The sequence below is a fragment of the Mya arenaria genome, chromosome 8 (assembly GCF_026914265.1).
Source record: "Mya arenaria isolate MELC-2E11 chromosome 8, ASM2691426v1".
Taxonomy (NCBI): Eukaryota; Metazoa; Mollusca; class Bivalvia; order Myida; family Myidae; genus Mya; species Mya arenaria.
In genome coordinates, this window is record NC_069129.1 from 436,902 (window position 1) to 453,630 (window position 16,729).

The window sequence follows — 16,729 nt, forward strand, 5'->3', positions numbered from 1 at the left end:
GACTCCTGGGCATTGTGGCCCGGGACATAGCGACTCCTGGGCATTGCGGCCCGGAACATAGCGACTCCTGGGCATTGCGGCCTGGGACATAGCGACTCCTGGGCATTGCGGACAATGACATAGAGACCCGGTTTATATCGGGCCTGGAACATAATGGCATGGAACATAGCGACCCAAGGTCATAGCGGCCCCGGGATATAGCGACTCCTGAGTATTGCAGCCCTGGAGATAGCGAACCGGCACAGATCTGGCCTGGAAAACTTTGGCCTGGAACATAGCGGGTCCGGGACATAGCGGCCCCGGTCTCACCTTGTGTTGTTTGCGGACGTCCACTGAAGAAAAACCTCCACACCACCATACCGAGGCCCCCAACCACTGTCAGCAACATGAGTAGGCCGACGGCAAAAATCCCCGCTGAAAATGACCCATCGTCTCCACTTCCGGAATCAGACTCCAAGGACTGTGTGTTACTTTCAGTTCTCTGAGAAGTCTGTGGTAAGGCAGGAGTGGTGGAAGTGAGCATTTCCGGAAGTGATGATACAACGTAGATAAAGACTTTAGCCTGGCTGCTCAGGCCAGGGACGCCTCCGTCCGTCGCTGTTACGTTGAATTGAAATACTGTGCCCGGAAGAACGTCCGCCATCACCACCTTTGAAGGAAACGGTACAAGACTAAAGTAAACAATATTCCAAAAAGTAAGATCATGTAGAGTGTTTAGATGATAAACATGTACTGTGATTAGATTCTCGTGCTTGGATGACATGCTTATAATAAGATGAACACAATTTTACGACGTGTGGAGAAGATACCCGTTTTAAATGTATTTGTTGTTGTTATTATTGCGCTAAAATCACCAAATAAAGCATGATCAAAAATAAACTATACAATTTACAGCAAGAGTGCCGCGTCTGTTTTCAATGGAGTAAGGAGCATAACTCGACAATAAATACTAGCAGAGGTATACGCCTTTGTATAAATGGGCGTATTGTCGCTTGCAACACATATACCACTAGTAATGTACATGTTTTTATATACTTATATACTAAAGGTTTTCCACATAGACGAGCTAATGGAACGAACCAAGAATAAACGTTTTATTCAACATACTGTATTGAAAATGACGCCCTCCTCATTGACAGCAAAGTTTGCTGAATCATCCGAGTACGTGAGGTCATTATTTGGTGACGTTCGGTCGGCATCTGTGGCTACAACTCGCTTCAAATGGGATATATCTCGCAATGTTTCTTGAAAGTTAAAATTGACCATTAAATTATGACTACAGTTGCCATTGTGGTAATGATACAATGTGCTTTTTTTTTCTTTCCTGTCATGGTATATTTTAGGTACTGGTCGTTATGTAAACTCTGCGCATAAAATGCCAAATACAATACACGCACACAATAGTTTAAAGGCTTTTGGTGGTTTGCTTTATCTTTAAGCGTTGTGTATTGAATTTCTTTGACAATCAATGTCAAGTACGGTTTGAAAGTATATGGAGTTGTCAATTTACTTGGGGCGACCCGATTAGCAAAGAAAATATGCTTTAATATTATGTATTAAACCATTCTGTGCTGCTAAATACACTCTAATCCACCAGTCAATTGTAACCACGCCCCAGGTTCGGGGAATAGCGGGGACTTTGACTTTCGGTCCAGCCAAGCCCGGCTAAAATCCGCGCCCTGCGGGGACGAACTGATGGCAAATCCCCACCAAATGCCCCCCGCACCCCGAGACTCTAGATAAGGCACATTCTCCGCTTAATTTGGCGCGAAGACAAAAACACCGCAGTCACCCGGCACTGCGGGGCCACCTGGAAAGTAAAAGCACGGCCCATTTTCCCGGCTATCCCCGGTATATCCCCAGACCTAGTGGGTCGTGGTTACAATTGACTGGTGCAAAAATTACGCGGTTTTCTTAAAATAAGTACCGTTTAAAACGAAAAGCGAAAATACAGGTGCCGAGAAGATAGGCGCTTTGTCGTTGGCGTCTGTTACGGTGACGTAAAGTGGCACCGATGACGCGTGATTTGTAACGTCAGAAGCAATTGCAGAGCACTGAAGTGTGAACGTATCTACAGAACTGGTGTCAAGGTCGAAGGCGGCCACCATGGTAACCTGACCAGAAGTGGCGTCAATATTGAGGTTGAAGGAGTGTTCACCGCAGTCAAGGGCGTACGTGACCGCGGTGCCCTCGGGGTCAGCAGCGGTGAGGTCGGGCACCGTCAATGGCGTGTTGTTCTAAAAACAATAGGTCAGATATAAACATTATTAACCTTAAACATCGGGCGCTCTTGGACACCCCTATATTTGATGTCTTTAAGTCATTTAAGGAATGAATTGCGGGATTAATGTCATTATCGGGGTATGAACGCAATTGGGCTGGTCAAAGTGTGTGGAGGACCCCACGCTTGCTTTGACCAGCCCAATTGCTTTCATATCCCCGATAATGACATCAATCCCGCAATTCATTACTTATATTTACACCAATAGGTCATTATATCATTCAAGAATTGTTAAAAAATACTTCATTTCATTTAAGAAAACCTCCTAGTAATCTTTATTTACCCATTCTGTAAATAGATCGACCCTATTGTAACCGGAAACATTTTATCAAATGACGTCACAATAACGCTGGAAAAGATCGACCACCTTAAATCATGTTTAAACGTAAATTTGAAACAATTATGGAAACTATACATTTAACATATCATAAATTAACACTTTCTAAAATGTTGATTTGTATTTTACGAGAACTGCTGACAAAATACAAACAATAACAAGATCAACAATTTCCATGTAGATTGTTATTCGATAAATTGCGATCGGAACATATCCGAAGATGTTGCGTTCATCGAATGATTTTAAGGTATTACCCCCTCTAAGTCATTCGTCGATACCTGGTAACCCTAGGCCAGTATTACATGAGAGGAAAAATGATTATACGTAACATACTTAAATAAAACAAAAAACAACAACAAAAACACAACAGTAAATTGACACTAAAAAGCAGTACTAAAACGTCTACTCAGAACTACAATCACCGGAACTTCCTCCGTGGTCACATAGTAGGCTGTCCGTGACCACACTGGCGCTTCGTCAATGTCCACGACGTCCGCCCTCAACGTCACAGGTGCTGACGTCTCCTGATCGTCTCCCAAAGTCAGTGTGACGTTACAGGACGTTACGTCAGTCTCATAGTCTATCAGCTTGATAACGTCAAGGCTTAAGTCTAAAACAAATATTCAAGCCTGTACCTTCGGAAAAACACCTATTTAAATTTCATTAAAACAAACAAAAACACATTGCCTTTTAACAATAAATAATAAAAGTAAAACTCTAGGATGAATATTTCATCATTTCGTTTTCGATGACAAAGCTTACGTAAAGTAACCAGTAAAGCGTCTTCGCCTAAAATCAACTTTACAATTATTCGTGAGTAGCTCTCCTGTGACGTCAAACATTAGGGAGCACGTGTGGGGTTCGAACATCGCGGTGTAACTGTAGACGCTCCTGTCTGCACTTCCGGCCGTCCAATGCAGGCGGAACCCTGTGGCACCGAGTGACGCTCCATCCGGCACATCAGCGTTGTATGTAGCGCTAAGAAACCGGGGAGGAACACTCGCATCTATTGTGAAATAAAGTCAGAAAATAAAACGATATTTTATTTAATAAATCAATAACAACTTATATAACAAATATATGGGATGGCTTACCGGCCGACGATTTTGAACGCCTTCCTTCTGAGGAATGGGATCGCCTACCTGCCGAGGAACTTGAATGCGTACCTGCTGAGAAAAAGGATTGCCTACCTGCCGAGGAATAATAAATAATAAATAATAAATAGGCTCACTATCGAGAAATGGGATTGGCTACCTGCCAAAAAATTGGAGTGCCTACCTGGCGAGGAATGGGATCGCCTACCTGCCGAGAAATGGGTTTGCCTACCTGCCGAGGAATGGGATTGCCTACCTGCCGAGAAATGGGATTGCCTACCTGCCGAGGAATGGAATTGCCTTCCTGCCGAGAAATGGGACTGCCTTCCTGCCGAGGAATGGGATTGCCTACCTGCCGAGAAATGGGACTGCCTTCCTGCCGAGGAATAGGATAGCCTACCTGCGGAGGTATGGGATTGCTTTCCTGCCGACGAATAGGATCGCCTACCTGCCGATAAATTTGAACGCCTACCTGCCGAGAAATGGGATTGCCTACCTGCCGAGGAATGGGATCACCTACCTGCGGACGTATGGGATTGCCTACCTGCCGAGGAATGGGATCACCTACCTGCGGAGGTATGGAATTGCCTACCTGCCGAGGAATGGGATCACCTACCTGCTGAGGTATGGGGTTGCCTTCCTGCCGAGGAGCATCGTCTACCTGCTGAGGTATGGGGTTGCCTTCCTGCCGAGGAGCATCGTCTACTTGCTGAGGTATGGGATTGCCTTCCTGCCGAGGAGCATCGTCTACCTGCTAAGGTATGGGATTGCCTTCCTGCCGAGGAGCATCGTCTACCTGCTGAGGTATGGGATTGCCTTCCTGCCGAGGAGCATCGTCTACCTGCTGAGGTATGGGGTTGCCTTCCTGCCGAGGAGCATCGTCTACCTGCTGAGGATGGGATTGCCTTCCTGCCGAGAAGCATCGTCTACCTGCTGAGGTATGGGATTGCCTTCCTGCCGAGGAGCATCGTCTACCTGCTGAGGTATGGGATTGCCTTCCTGCCGAGGAGCATCGTCTACCTGCTGAGGTATGGGATTGCCTTCCTGCCGAGGAGCATCGTCTACCTGCTGAGGTATGGGATTGCCTACTTGCCGAGGATTGGGATCGCCTTCCTGCCGAGAACTTTGAACGCCTACCTGCCGAGAAATGGGATTGCCTACCTGCCGAGGAATGGGATCACCTACCTGCGGAGGTATGGGATTGCCTTCCTGCCGAGGAATCGGATCACCTACCTGCTGAGGTATGGGATTGCCTTCCTGCCGAGGAGCATCGTCTACCTGCGGAGGTATGGGATTGCCTACTTGCCGAGGAATGAGATCGCCTACCTGCCGAGAAACTTGAACGCCTACATGCTGAGGAACTGGATCGCCTACTTGTCGCGGAATTGGATTGTCTTTCTGCCTAGGAATGGGAATGCCTTCTTGCGAGGAATCGTTTCAAAGAAAACTGCGTACATTCTTTTTTGTCAATTGACTGTTAAGAAACACAAATCTTATCTTAATTAGTTAAATTGTAAGTAAGCCGACGGAAGCACCTGTTATGATGACTGTGACGGTAGGTGACGTCACAGAGTCAAAACTGTCGTCTGCTGTGAAGATCCACGTAAACGCTGATCCAGCAGAGGGCGCATGTGACGTCAGAATTACTGTGCCGTCTGTGTGCAACATAAATCAATTTTTGAGATGAATATTGATACCAAAATATTTATAGCTAGCATTGTATTTTCGTTATCATTCGCATAAACCTTGATCGATATAAAGTTGAATATTTTGTCTTAAATAGTTTTTGTTTAGACATATAAACATGTATAACAATAATAAATAATACTGAGTTACCCCGAGTTTTATTTCAGCCATTCACCGGGAAACTCGAGTTTTCCTGTCAGCCTCGAGTAGCCTCGAGTAACAACCCGTTAACTATATTCTAGCCATATCAGTTCGTTTATTACGTAAGCTTTTGACCCCTTACCACTTGCTACAGTGAAGGGGCCATCTTCGGGGTCACAGAGCAGCCTAAGGGAGATCGGCTGGCTGTCCGTGACTGTCACCGCGTACACGGTACTTCCGGCAGTCATGGTGTCAGGGATTTCCGCTGACACTGGAGGCATAAATGAAAAACCTGTTAAAATGTGACAATGATACAGGAAAGGTAGCGGTTTAAAGAAAGTTACCGTGACAATTAAAAATCGACAAATGTCCGTCTTGAATTGTGACTCTTTTAGCTGAAATATTTAAGGAATGAATTGCAGGGTTGATGTCATTATCGGGGTATGCACGCAATTGGGGTGGTCAAAGTGTGTTGAGTCCGACGGTACTCGTAGTGCTTGCAGATTAAATATTTAAGATGAATGAGTATGACACACATTTTCTCAATTTCACGTCTATGTGCTAACCACCTTGAAAATTCACAAACATCGGCACCGAGTTGGGCTGTACGCTGACCAACAGGAAGTCTGTGTCAGTAGCGGAAGTGAGCGCCGTGCACGTCACAGTCACGTTGTAGACTGGAGTCACGTTGAACAGGATATTCGCGTTGTCTTGTAGGTAAATACCTAACTCTAGAAACGTAAGGGAGTGTGCGTTAGTACGTCAAAAGAAAACCATGGAAAGGAAATGACACTTTAAACCGAGAGAGATACTCGAAACAGCATGGTTGCAAAAGATCTAAGACTTGAATAGTTGGCCAGTTTTGACTCCATGCATTTTTATGAAACACTTATTGCAACTACAAACTAGAGTTTTCACAGAAATGATGACTACCCTGCACGCCGCATTGACAAAGCCTGTTCTTTACCGACTCTCTAATATACCTTCATTTTTTGCTGATAATCCACATTTGGTGTTAAGCGCCAATGCCCGGCCCATGTGATTGGTTGGACATTGATTCTTTCCGAAGCTTCCAATGAAAGTAAGTTCTCACATAGAAATCACGCATTTTCTTATTTCTTTAAGAGAAATAAAAAATTGAAACAAACTACATTGAACATAGAAATCACGCATTTTCTTATTTCTTTAAGAGAAATAAAAAAAATGAAACAAACTACATTGAACTATTCCGTGATATTAAGATTTACCTGTTGTGTACATGACAACAAGGGGCAGTGCTTATGCTTTAAACAAGACAAATCTAACCCTGATCTGGCGTATCTTGCACCATAAACGGGTTTCCCTCCGGTCGTACGGGGCTGTAGTCCAGGGAACACGTGTAACTTCCGATTGTGGAGAAAGCCAACACGTGCAAGAGCGTCTGCGTTGAGGCCGTCTCAGAAACTGACGTCACTTCAGGTAGACTGGTGATGGCAACTGGCTGGAAAACGTATTAATGTTCGCTTGGTTATGGACAGTATCTGAAGTTTATGCTTAAATGATAAGAAAGACAGTTATACGCTGGGTATAAGTATGAGTATTAATTTATAACTTTCAAGCCCTTTTCCTTGCTAAAAACCTTTACCAGTTTCCATTTTGAGAAACGTTTACCTGGATGTTTTTGAACTCAAAACCTCTTTGGAGAGAGGTGCACCGTAAGCTCATGTACCTCTCAAACATTTACACAAATGCACTCGTGGACGGACCCATTTGTTTCATAATACATAATAGTAATACTCATTTAGTTATTGTTTTTGAAACAGAAAACCTTTAAACGTTACGCCGCGGTTTTGTTTTTTTGAAAAGCATTAATGAAGGCTTATGCCTAAACGTGACTGATTTTACTGCTTTCTAATTATCGCCCTGATAATCACTCATTAATCACAAATACTGGTGACTTAACTGTATTGAACATTTAGTGGAGACGCGAGTTTTCTTATTGTCAATACTAAAAATAACGATGTAATTCAGTACCGGCGGCTGAACGATGACGGCGACGTCCATCGTGTCCACAGACCCGCATCTATCAGTCACCTGGAACGTCAGCACGTATGTTCCAAGCACCAGTTCGCCGCTAACTCGAACATCTATATGTTATAGAAATATAAAACAAGAGCGCTGTGAAGCAAACGCAAATGTCTGTCTTTTGTTTTTGTTTAGTCCAATGAGGGGACATAACTCAAACATTATTTAAGCCAGAGTGATCTTAAACGGTTTTTGAGTTTTGGCCAAGGTGTTTGCATAATGACATTGCAGACGACGACACCAACGCTCATTTACCACTTTGCATCTTTCATCGAAAAACAGACACAATAGTGTGTGTGCTATTTATATCTGGAAATCTAGGATAGCCCATGAATGAGCGCTTGTACATGTATTGTAGAGACAGCAGAGCGAAAGAGACGGTTTAGGATATAAAGGTTTCCGGTTGAATTACCCTAGCTCTATTGTTTTTTTTTTAATAGATCCCTTGGCTACTTAACGTGTCCGCGAATATTCAAAGTTTTCGAGGACATGCAGTACTACTCTCAACGCGGAGCGCAAGGCAAGGAAAATATTGGTACCATTTTTTATAAATCTTTTTTGCTAGGACAAAGTATGGGAATAAAACCGGGAGCATCCGCCACAGAAGAAGAACTTTTCTACTAAGTGATATGTTATTTAAACCAGTTCTTTTTTCCAAAGTGGTATAAAAGCTCTGTACTCGGATACTCGTGACCACAATATACTACTTGAATGAAAACACATCATTTAAACGATCAGAATACGTTCAATGAAATACAATTCATACAGGTAATTATCAACAGGGTTCAAATGCTTGGAATCTAAACTTTGTCAATCTACCTGGTGAAAGGAACTCAAACAACTCGCTGATTCCCATGGTAACGGACAACGATGCGATGTCGCCCGGGTCGTCGTCAGTGTACTGCACGGTGTATACTATGCTAGAGGCCGTCGCGTTAGCGTACACCGTCACCTCATGTACGGTGTTCGTGAAGTACGGGGTCACACCTGAATGACGTTAGTATACAATGCTACATCAATATCGACATGCAATGTGTCATGTGAATCGTATCTCTCTCTATACATATATAGATATGGAACTGAAACTGTATATATATGTCAACGTTTCGGTTATGTCGTAGGAAGTTGCATTTAATTGTTTTTGTGAAATATCTTATGAGAGTTTATTAAGTTTGATATAAAACTGGACTGACTTGACCACATCACATGATTCCATTATTGAAATCATTTCGTATTTAATTGACGTTTTTACACATACTGGCTGCTAATATTGCCCCTATGGAGAACTCCCTGTCGGCAGTGATGTCATATCCGGTCAGTTGGAGCATGTCGCCAACAGAAGGTGCTGTAGAAGGAGTGAACCTCCAGACGGGGTGGGGAACCGCTGTTACTATGAAAGGGACACTCTCCTGGCCTGAACTGTACCTGTAGCGGATTATAGTTGTATTGTGTTTGTGGGTGACATTTGTGTCATAAAGAAACTTTGCAAATTACTTAATAAGCCGTTGGGACGTTTTGATTTTTCTCGATATACTGTGGTCTTTTGAATAACTTTAATATGAAACATAACCGACACATGTACGATTATAGTATTATGTTTTGTGTGTCGACTGCAAATGCCGGTATAGGAAAATGTTTGTAATTGAGAGAACAATACGAGGATAATGCTGAAAGTGCAGCAGGACGAAATGGAGGCGCTAGGTTACCAGGCAATGTAGTCTCCCGTATCCACGGATATCCGGTCTCCAAGGGCAACCGATACCACCACTTGCGCTATGTCCTCCTCACCTGTAATAGAACGATAAGAAAAAAATTGGTAAGTCTGTCAAAAACAACAAATTTTGGCCCACAAATTCGTTACTTGTTGAGGAATACACAGTAGGTTAAGATAAACTGGAAATCATAGCGTTTGCTTACTTTCATCACTGAAAACATCAAAGTGTGTCATATTCCTGTAGGTGTCGGGAGTCATACGCTATTAAGGGTTCCCTATCCTACCACGTATTAGAACACTATTAAAGGTCGGATTTTTCTAATATCATTGCCAATTTGCTGATTTTCACTTTCACAATCAAGAAATGTCTGAATTTCCCCTACCAATTCGTGTTTCCACGATGTTTTCGCCCACCAGCACAAGAATATCCGAGTCGACCGTCTCCCGCCACACCTGCAGGGCGACTTTTCCAGCGCGCCTCGGAAACACGCGCCACTCGCCCACCGTCCCACAACATGGCATTCGGCTGTCTCTGGCGCGAATCAACACTAGACTTCCTAAATTTAAGTGCATACCAAATTTAATGGGGAAAAAATGCCTGTAACATAATTGCAAGAAATTGATGGGTTCCTGCAATGGTGTCATTATTAAGAAATATACAAGCCCATACTACAGTATTGAATGCTTAAGCCCCTTGAAATACGAAACCTTTTAACTGATTGTTTAAAATAGTTGATTTTATTAATTGATCGTAACAGCACGAAACAACGTACATCCGAAAGAAAAAAAATGCATGGATTCATGTTATTTCAAAACTCCAAATCCCGCAGACCTTTGTTTTCGACTCCATTTAAATAACGTGATTCCCCTTCGGAGGTGTGTGTGTGTGGGGGGGGGGGTGTGTAGGGGCAATATGTGCATATAAACGAAAATACGCACTATGTAAATATTCCTCATTATAACACAATAATAGGATTGTTTTCTATTACACCTGGTGTCAAAGTTCCTCGGCAAGTTGTTTATACAACTGGATCGATGTTTTAATACCATGCTCAAGTCTGAATCGGCTATGTTTCACGATTGCTTATTTGATATTCCTTGAGAAATGGATTGTGTTAAATGTTAAATCTAGAGCAGATACTTTAAAGTTAATAATTTAGAAGCATACTTAATTATGTCGCATGCGTAGCATGGCAGACACAGAGGGGTCATGTTGTCCGGTCGTCTTTGTCTTCGTCCGTGAGGTCACACATTCATGCCAGCTCTCGAAAATTTGTTTTCTAATCTTAGCTTACATTGGTCACAATGTTCATTGGCATCCGATCTTGACTACCAGATTGCACCTCCAGTGTCAATGGATGCTAAAAATTTGACCATTTTCACTTCAGCTGTTTAACCAGTCCATTTTATCCGATATTAACCAAGCTTACCTATAACGTTTATGGGCGTTATATCTCGACTGAATTCGATCAACAGTTAGATTGAAGTATAACCTCTGGAGTTATGGCCCTTTATTTGTCATAGTTCACTGTCAAACTGGAGCATTTCTTATTTAATCATTATCAAAATATGTTACAGGGCTTATGTACATAACATCTCGATCATGTTTAATCAACAGCAAGAGGTTATATTAGCTCTGGAGTAACAGATCTTGAATTGTCAACAAATACCAAATTCACAAAATTAGTCAAAATAATTGTTTTGTTCGTAAAAAAGCGACTTTCACAAAGTATATAACACACAACAAACATCCATGGTAAGAAGTGCCACGGGAATGGTCAATACATCCATATCATTTATATAAAGCTTGAGTACTTCCCTTTAAATGTTACTGTTCAATAAAAGGTTTGTGTACATAATAAGTAAATTAGTGTAATGTAACGAAATTCATGAGTAACGAAGTCATTTAAACCTACATCAACACCCCTTTTATTAAATTATTGGTGATATGTACTTTTTCAACGCAAATTAAAAAAACGTTTTAATGAAAAAATAAGATTCATTTTTTCTCAATTGCAATATTACCAGGTCCAAAAAACAACAAGTTTGCTATCAGGGGCAAATGTTCGCTAGGGGTTAATGTTTGGTATGACAAACATCCGTTTTTCTATTCCCCACTTACCGTTATTGTCCTGTAGCGTGGTACCGATGGTAACGGGAGCTGGCTGTCCAACTTCCATCGCTGTAACCCCCGTACATGGCAAACCTGGAGTAACATAGAAATGTGAAATGCATTGTTGATGGCCCTTGCTGCTGAAATTCCAACAAAAATCCACGAAAAACCTCCACAATGCCCGCACCTGACTGTGACTTATACTATGCTAAGTATTCAATATTCCGTTATAGTGTTTGTTTATTATAGTGCCACCCCTCTTAGTTAAGGGCCAGCCCGTTAGGCTTATGAGACACCTACATTCGTGAACATCTTTACCCCGATTCCTTATCCCAAATGCCAGGCGCCTGGCAGGAAGGCAATCGGTACCCCTCGATTTAACTAGCTGCTGGGTCGGCAACCGGTCATGTCAGAACAAGCCCCTTGTGAGACTCAAACCTTCGACCTCCCGCTCCGTAGGCGGACGCCTTAACCACAAGGCCACGGAGACGGTTATAATTAGGCCACACCAAATCAAGTTTGAACAGATTTTGGTCAAATAAAAAAAACTGAAGGGGGCGGGTGTAATAGGAATACATTTTTTCACCAAGAAAAAAAAACACGAGCGGGCTAAACCGAGCCTGTGCCACTTCATTCTCTCTCTCTCTCTCTTGAGCCAGTCTCTTTTCAATCCCTCGCTCTGGAGCCCGTTTCACTTCAATCTCTTGCTCTGGAGTCCGTATCACTTTAATCGATCGCTCTGCAGCGCGTATCAAATCAATCTTTCGATCTGGAGCCCGTATCACTTCAATGTCTCACTCTGGAGCCCGCATTGTTTGAATCTCTGGCTTTGGAGGCCGTATCACTTCAATATCTCGCTCTTAAGCCCAAATTGTTTGAATCTCTGGCTTTGGAGCCCGTATCACTTCTGTATATCGCTCTGGAGCCCACATTACTTAAATCACTGGCTTTGGAGGCCTTATCACTTCAATATCTCGCTCTTTAGCCCAAATTGTTTGAATCTCTGGCTTTGGAGCCCGTATCACTTCTGTATATAGCTCTGGAGCCCACATTACTTGAATCTCTGGCTTTGGAGCCCGTATCACTTCTGTATATCGCTCTGGAGCCCACATTACTTGAATCTCTGGCTTTGGAGCCCGTATCACTTCTGTATATCGCTCTGGAGCCCACATTACTTGAATCCCTGGCTTTGGAGGCCTTATCACTTCAATATCTCGCTCTTTAGCCCAAATTGTTTGAATCTCTGGCTTTGGAGCCCGTATCACTTCTGTATATCGCTCTGGAGCCCGCATTACTTGAATCTCTGGCTTTGGAGCCCGTATCACTTCTGTATATCGCTCTGGAGCCCACATTACTTGAATCTCTGGCTTTGGAGGCCTTATCACTTCAATATCTCGCTCTTTAGCCCAAATTGTTTGAATCTCTGGCTTTGGAGCCCGTATCACTTCTGTATATCGCTCTGGAGCCCACATTACTTGAATCTCTGGCTTTGGAGGCCTTATCACTTCAATATCTCGCTCTTTAGCCCAAATTGTTTGAATCTCTGGCTTTGGAGCCCGTATCACTTCTGTATATCGCTCTGGAGCCCACATTACTTGAATCTCTGGCTTTGGAGCCGTATCACTTCTGTATATCGCTCTGGAGCCCACATTACTTGAATCTCTGGCTTTGGAGCCCGTATCATTTCAATGTCTCGCTCTGAAGCCCGATTTACTTGAATCTCTGGCTTTGGAGGCCTTATCACTTCAATATCTCGCTCTTTAGCCCAAATTGTTTGAATCTCTGGTTTTGGAGCCCGTATCACTTCTGTATATCGCTCTGGAGCCCACATTACTTGAATCTCTGGCTTTGGAGCCCGTATCACTTCTGTATATCGCTCTGGAGCCCACATTACTTGAATCTCTGGCTTTGGAGGCCTTATCACTTCAATATCTCGCTCTTTAGCCCAAATTGTTTGAATCTCTGGCTTTGGAGCCCGTATCACTTCTGTATATCGCTCTGGAGCCCACATTACTTGAATCTCTGGCTTTGGAGGCCTTATCACTTCAATATCTCGCTCTTTAGCCCAAATTGTTTGAATCTCTGGCTTTGGAGGCCTTATCACTTCAATATCTCGCTCTTTAGCCCAAATTGTTTGAATCTCTGGCTTTGGAGCCCGTATCACTTCTGTATATCGCTCTGGAGCCCACATTACTTGAATCTCTGGCTCTGGAGCCCGTATCACTTCTGTATATCGCTCTGGAGCCCACATTACTTGAATCTCTGGCTCTGGAGCCCGTATCACTTCAATGTCTCGCTCTGAAGCCCGATTTACTTTAATCACTCGCTGTGGAGCCCGCATTACTTGAATCACTGGCTTTAAAGGCCGTATCACTTCAATGTCTCGCTCTGTATTCCGCATTACTTTAATCTCTCGCTTCGGAGGCCGTATCACTTCAATCTCTCAATATGCGGCGTGTATCAATCAAAATATCTCGCTCTGCAGCCTACATCACGCTCTGAAGTCCGTTTCAATTTAATCTCGCGCTCTAGGCCCGAATCACTTCAATATCTCGTTCTGCATACTGTTTCACTTTAATCTCTCGCTCTGCAGTCCGAATCACTTTAATCGCTCGCTCTGCAGTCCATATCACTTTAACCGCTCGCTCGGCAGTCTGTATTGCTTAAATCGCTCGATCTGCAGTCCGTTTCACTTTAATCGCTTGCGCTGCAATCCGTATCACTTAAATCTATCACTTTGCAGTCCGTATCACTTAAATCTCTCGCTCTGCAGTCCGTATCACTTTTATCGCTCGCTCTGCTGTCAGTATCACTTTAATCGCTTGCGCTGCAATCCGTATCTTTAATCTCTCGCTATGCAGCCGGTATCATTTTAATCCCTCCCTCTGCAGCCCGTACCACTTTAATCTCTCGCTATACAGTCCGTATCACTTAAATCGCTCGCTCTTAATTCCGTATCACATTAATCGCCCGCCCTGCATTCTGTATATCATTAATTCCTCGTGCTGCAGTCTGCATCAATTTAATCGCTATCTCTGCAATCCGTATCACTTTAATCACTCGCTCTGCAGTCCGTATCACTTTAATCGCTCGCTCTGCATTCCGTATCACTGTAATCGCTTGCGCTGCCGTCCGTATCACTTTAATCGCTCGTTCTGCAATCCTTATCATTTTAATCGCTCGATCTGCATTCCGTATCTCTTTAATCGCTTGCGCTGCAATCCGTATCACTTTAATTTCTCGCTAAGCATCCGGTATCATTTTAATCCCTCCCTCTGCAGCCCGTATCACTTTAATCTCTCGCTATGCAGTCCGTATTACTTAAATCGCTCACTCTGCATTCCGTATCACTTAAATCGCTCGCTCTGCATTCCGTATCACATTAATCTCTCGCTCTGCAGTCCGCATCAATTTAATCGCTCGCTCTGCATTCCGAATCACTTCTATCGTTCGCTCTGTTGTCCGTATCACTTTAATCTCTCGCTCTGCAGTCCGCATCAATTTAATCGCTCGCTCTGAATTCCGAATCACTTCTATCGTTCGCTCTGCAGTCCGTATCACTTAAATCGCTCGCTCTGCATTCCGTATCACATTTATCTCTCGCTCTGCAGTCCGCATTAATTTAATCGCTCGCTCTGCATTCCGTATCAATTATATCGCTCGCTCTGTTGTCCGTATGACTTTAATCGCTTGTGCTGCAATCCGTATCCCTTTAATCACTCGCTCTGCTGTCCGTATCACTTTAATCGCTCGCTCTGCATTCCGTGTCACTTAAATCGCTTGCGCTGCACTCCGTATCACTTTAATCGCTCGCTCTCGATCCGTATCACTTTATTCGCTTGCTGCAGTCCGTGTCACTTTAATCGCTCGCTTTGCAGTCCGTATCATGTTAATATCTCGAAATGCAGCTCGTATCACTTTTATCGCTCGCTCTGCAGTCCGTATCATTTCAATATCTCAATATGCAGTCCGTATCACTTTAATCTCTCGCTCTGCAGTCCGTATCATTTTAATCTCTCGATATGCAGACCGTATCACTTTAATCTCTCGATATGCAGTCCGCATCACTTAAATCTCTCGCTCTGCAGTCGGTATCATTTTAATCTCTCGATATACCGTCCGTATCATTTAAATCTCTCGCTCTGCAGCCCGTATCACTTTAATCGCTGTATAAGCTGTCCGTATTACTTTAATCGCTCGCTATTCAGCCCGTATCACTTTAATCTCTCGATATGCAGTCCGCATCACTTAAATCTCTCGCTCTGAAGTTCGTATCATTTTAATCTTTCGATATGCAGTTCGCATCACTTAAATCTCTCGCTCTGAAGTCCGTATCATTTTAATATCTCGCTCTGCAGTCCATATTACTAAAATATCTCGCTCTGCAGTCCGCATCACTTAAATCTCTCGCTATGCAGCCCGTATCAATTTAATCTCTCGATATGCAGTCCGTATCACTTTAACCGCTTGCTCTGCAGTCCCTTTCATTTTAATCTCTAGATATGCACCCCGTAACACTTTTATCTCTCGCTCTGGAAATTGAATCACTTTAATCTCTCCCCCTGCAGTCCGTATCACATTAATCTTTCGCTCTGCACTCCGCATTAATCTAATCGCTCGCTCTGCAGTCCGTATCACTTAAATCGCTCGCTCTGCAGTCCGCATCACCTAAATCGCTGGCTCTGCAGTCCGTATCACTTTGATCTCTCCCTCTGAACTTCGTATCATTTTCATCTCTCGATATGCAGCCCGTATCTCTTTAATATCTCCCTCTGCAGTCCGTATATCTTGAATCTCTCGATATGCAATCCGTATCGCTTTTATCTCACCCTCTATATTCCGTATCACTTTAATCGCTCACTCTGCAGTCCGTATCCTTTTAATCGCTTGCGCTGCAGTCCGTATCACTTTAATATCTTGCTTTGCAGCCCGTATCACTTTAATCACTCGCTCTGCAGCCCGTATCACTTTAATCGCTAGCTCTGCAGTCCGTAGCACTTTAATAGCTCACTTTGCATTCCGTATCACTTTAATCGCTTGCGCTGTAGCTCGTATCACTTTAATCACACATTTTGCAGCCCGTATCACTTTTATCCGTCCATTTGCAGCCCGTATCACTTTAATGTCTCGCTATGCATTCCATATTACTTAAATATCTCGCTCTACAATCCGTAACACTTTAATCGCTCACTCTGCAGTCCGTATCATTTTCATCTCTCGCTCTGCAGTCCGCATCACTTTAATCTCTCGCTCTGCAGCCCGTATCTCTTTAATCTCTCGCTCTGTAGCCTGTATCACT

The 16,729-nt window shown here is 43.4% G+C and overlaps 2 protein-coding genes across 2 annotated transcripts; both read right to left on the bottom strand.

Annotated features, from left to right (window-relative positions):
- Window positions 1-5,218: 5,218 nt before the first annotated feature.
- LOC128242900 (uncharacterized) lies at window positions 5,219-11,497 on the bottom strand. Its single transcript, XM_052960322.1, has 10 exons — window positions 11,440-11,497; window positions 9,701-9,874; window positions 9,310-9,391; window positions 8,862-9,028; window positions 8,423-8,590; window positions 7,553-7,665; window positions 6,845-7,019; window positions 6,106-6,270; window positions 5,682-5,810; window positions 5,219-5,367 (listed from the first exon to the last, which is right to left on the bottom strand). The coding sequence occupies exons 1-10, from the start codon at window positions 11,495-11,497 to the stop codon at window positions 5,219-5,221; spliced, it is 1,380 nt and encodes a 459-aa protein (XP_052816282.1).
- Window positions 11,498-12,365: 868 nt separating this feature from the next.
- On the bottom strand, window positions 12,366-13,022 carry LOC128242902 (leucine-rich repeat and coiled-coil domain-containing protein PF3D7_0703800-like). Its single transcript, XM_052960325.1, has one exon. It carries the CDS (start codon window positions 13,020-13,022, stop codon window positions 12,366-12,368), a length of 657 nt encoding a protein of 218 aa, XP_052816285.1.
- Between the last annotated feature and the right edge of the window lie 3,707 nt (window positions 13,023-16,729).

Excerpts from the sequence above, each read along its gene's own strand:
- LOC128242902 (XM_052960325.1), bottom strand. The coding sequence starts at position 13,022 with ATGTGGGCTCCAGAGCGATATACAGAAGTGATACGGGCTCCAAAGCCA.
- LOC128242900 (XM_052960322.1), bottom strand. The coding sequence starts at position 11,497 with ATGGAAGTTGGACAGCCAGCTCCCGTTACCATCGGTACCACGCTACAG. Across the intron at positions 9,875-11,439 it reads CACGCTACAGGACAATAACG|GAAGTCTAGTGTTGATTCGC; the intron begins GTAAGTGGGGAA and ends ACTTAAATTTAG. Across the intron at positions 6,271-6,844 it reads GCAAGATACGCCAGATCAGG|AGTTAGGTATTTACCTACAA; the intron begins GTTAGATTTGTC and ends TTACGTTTCTAG.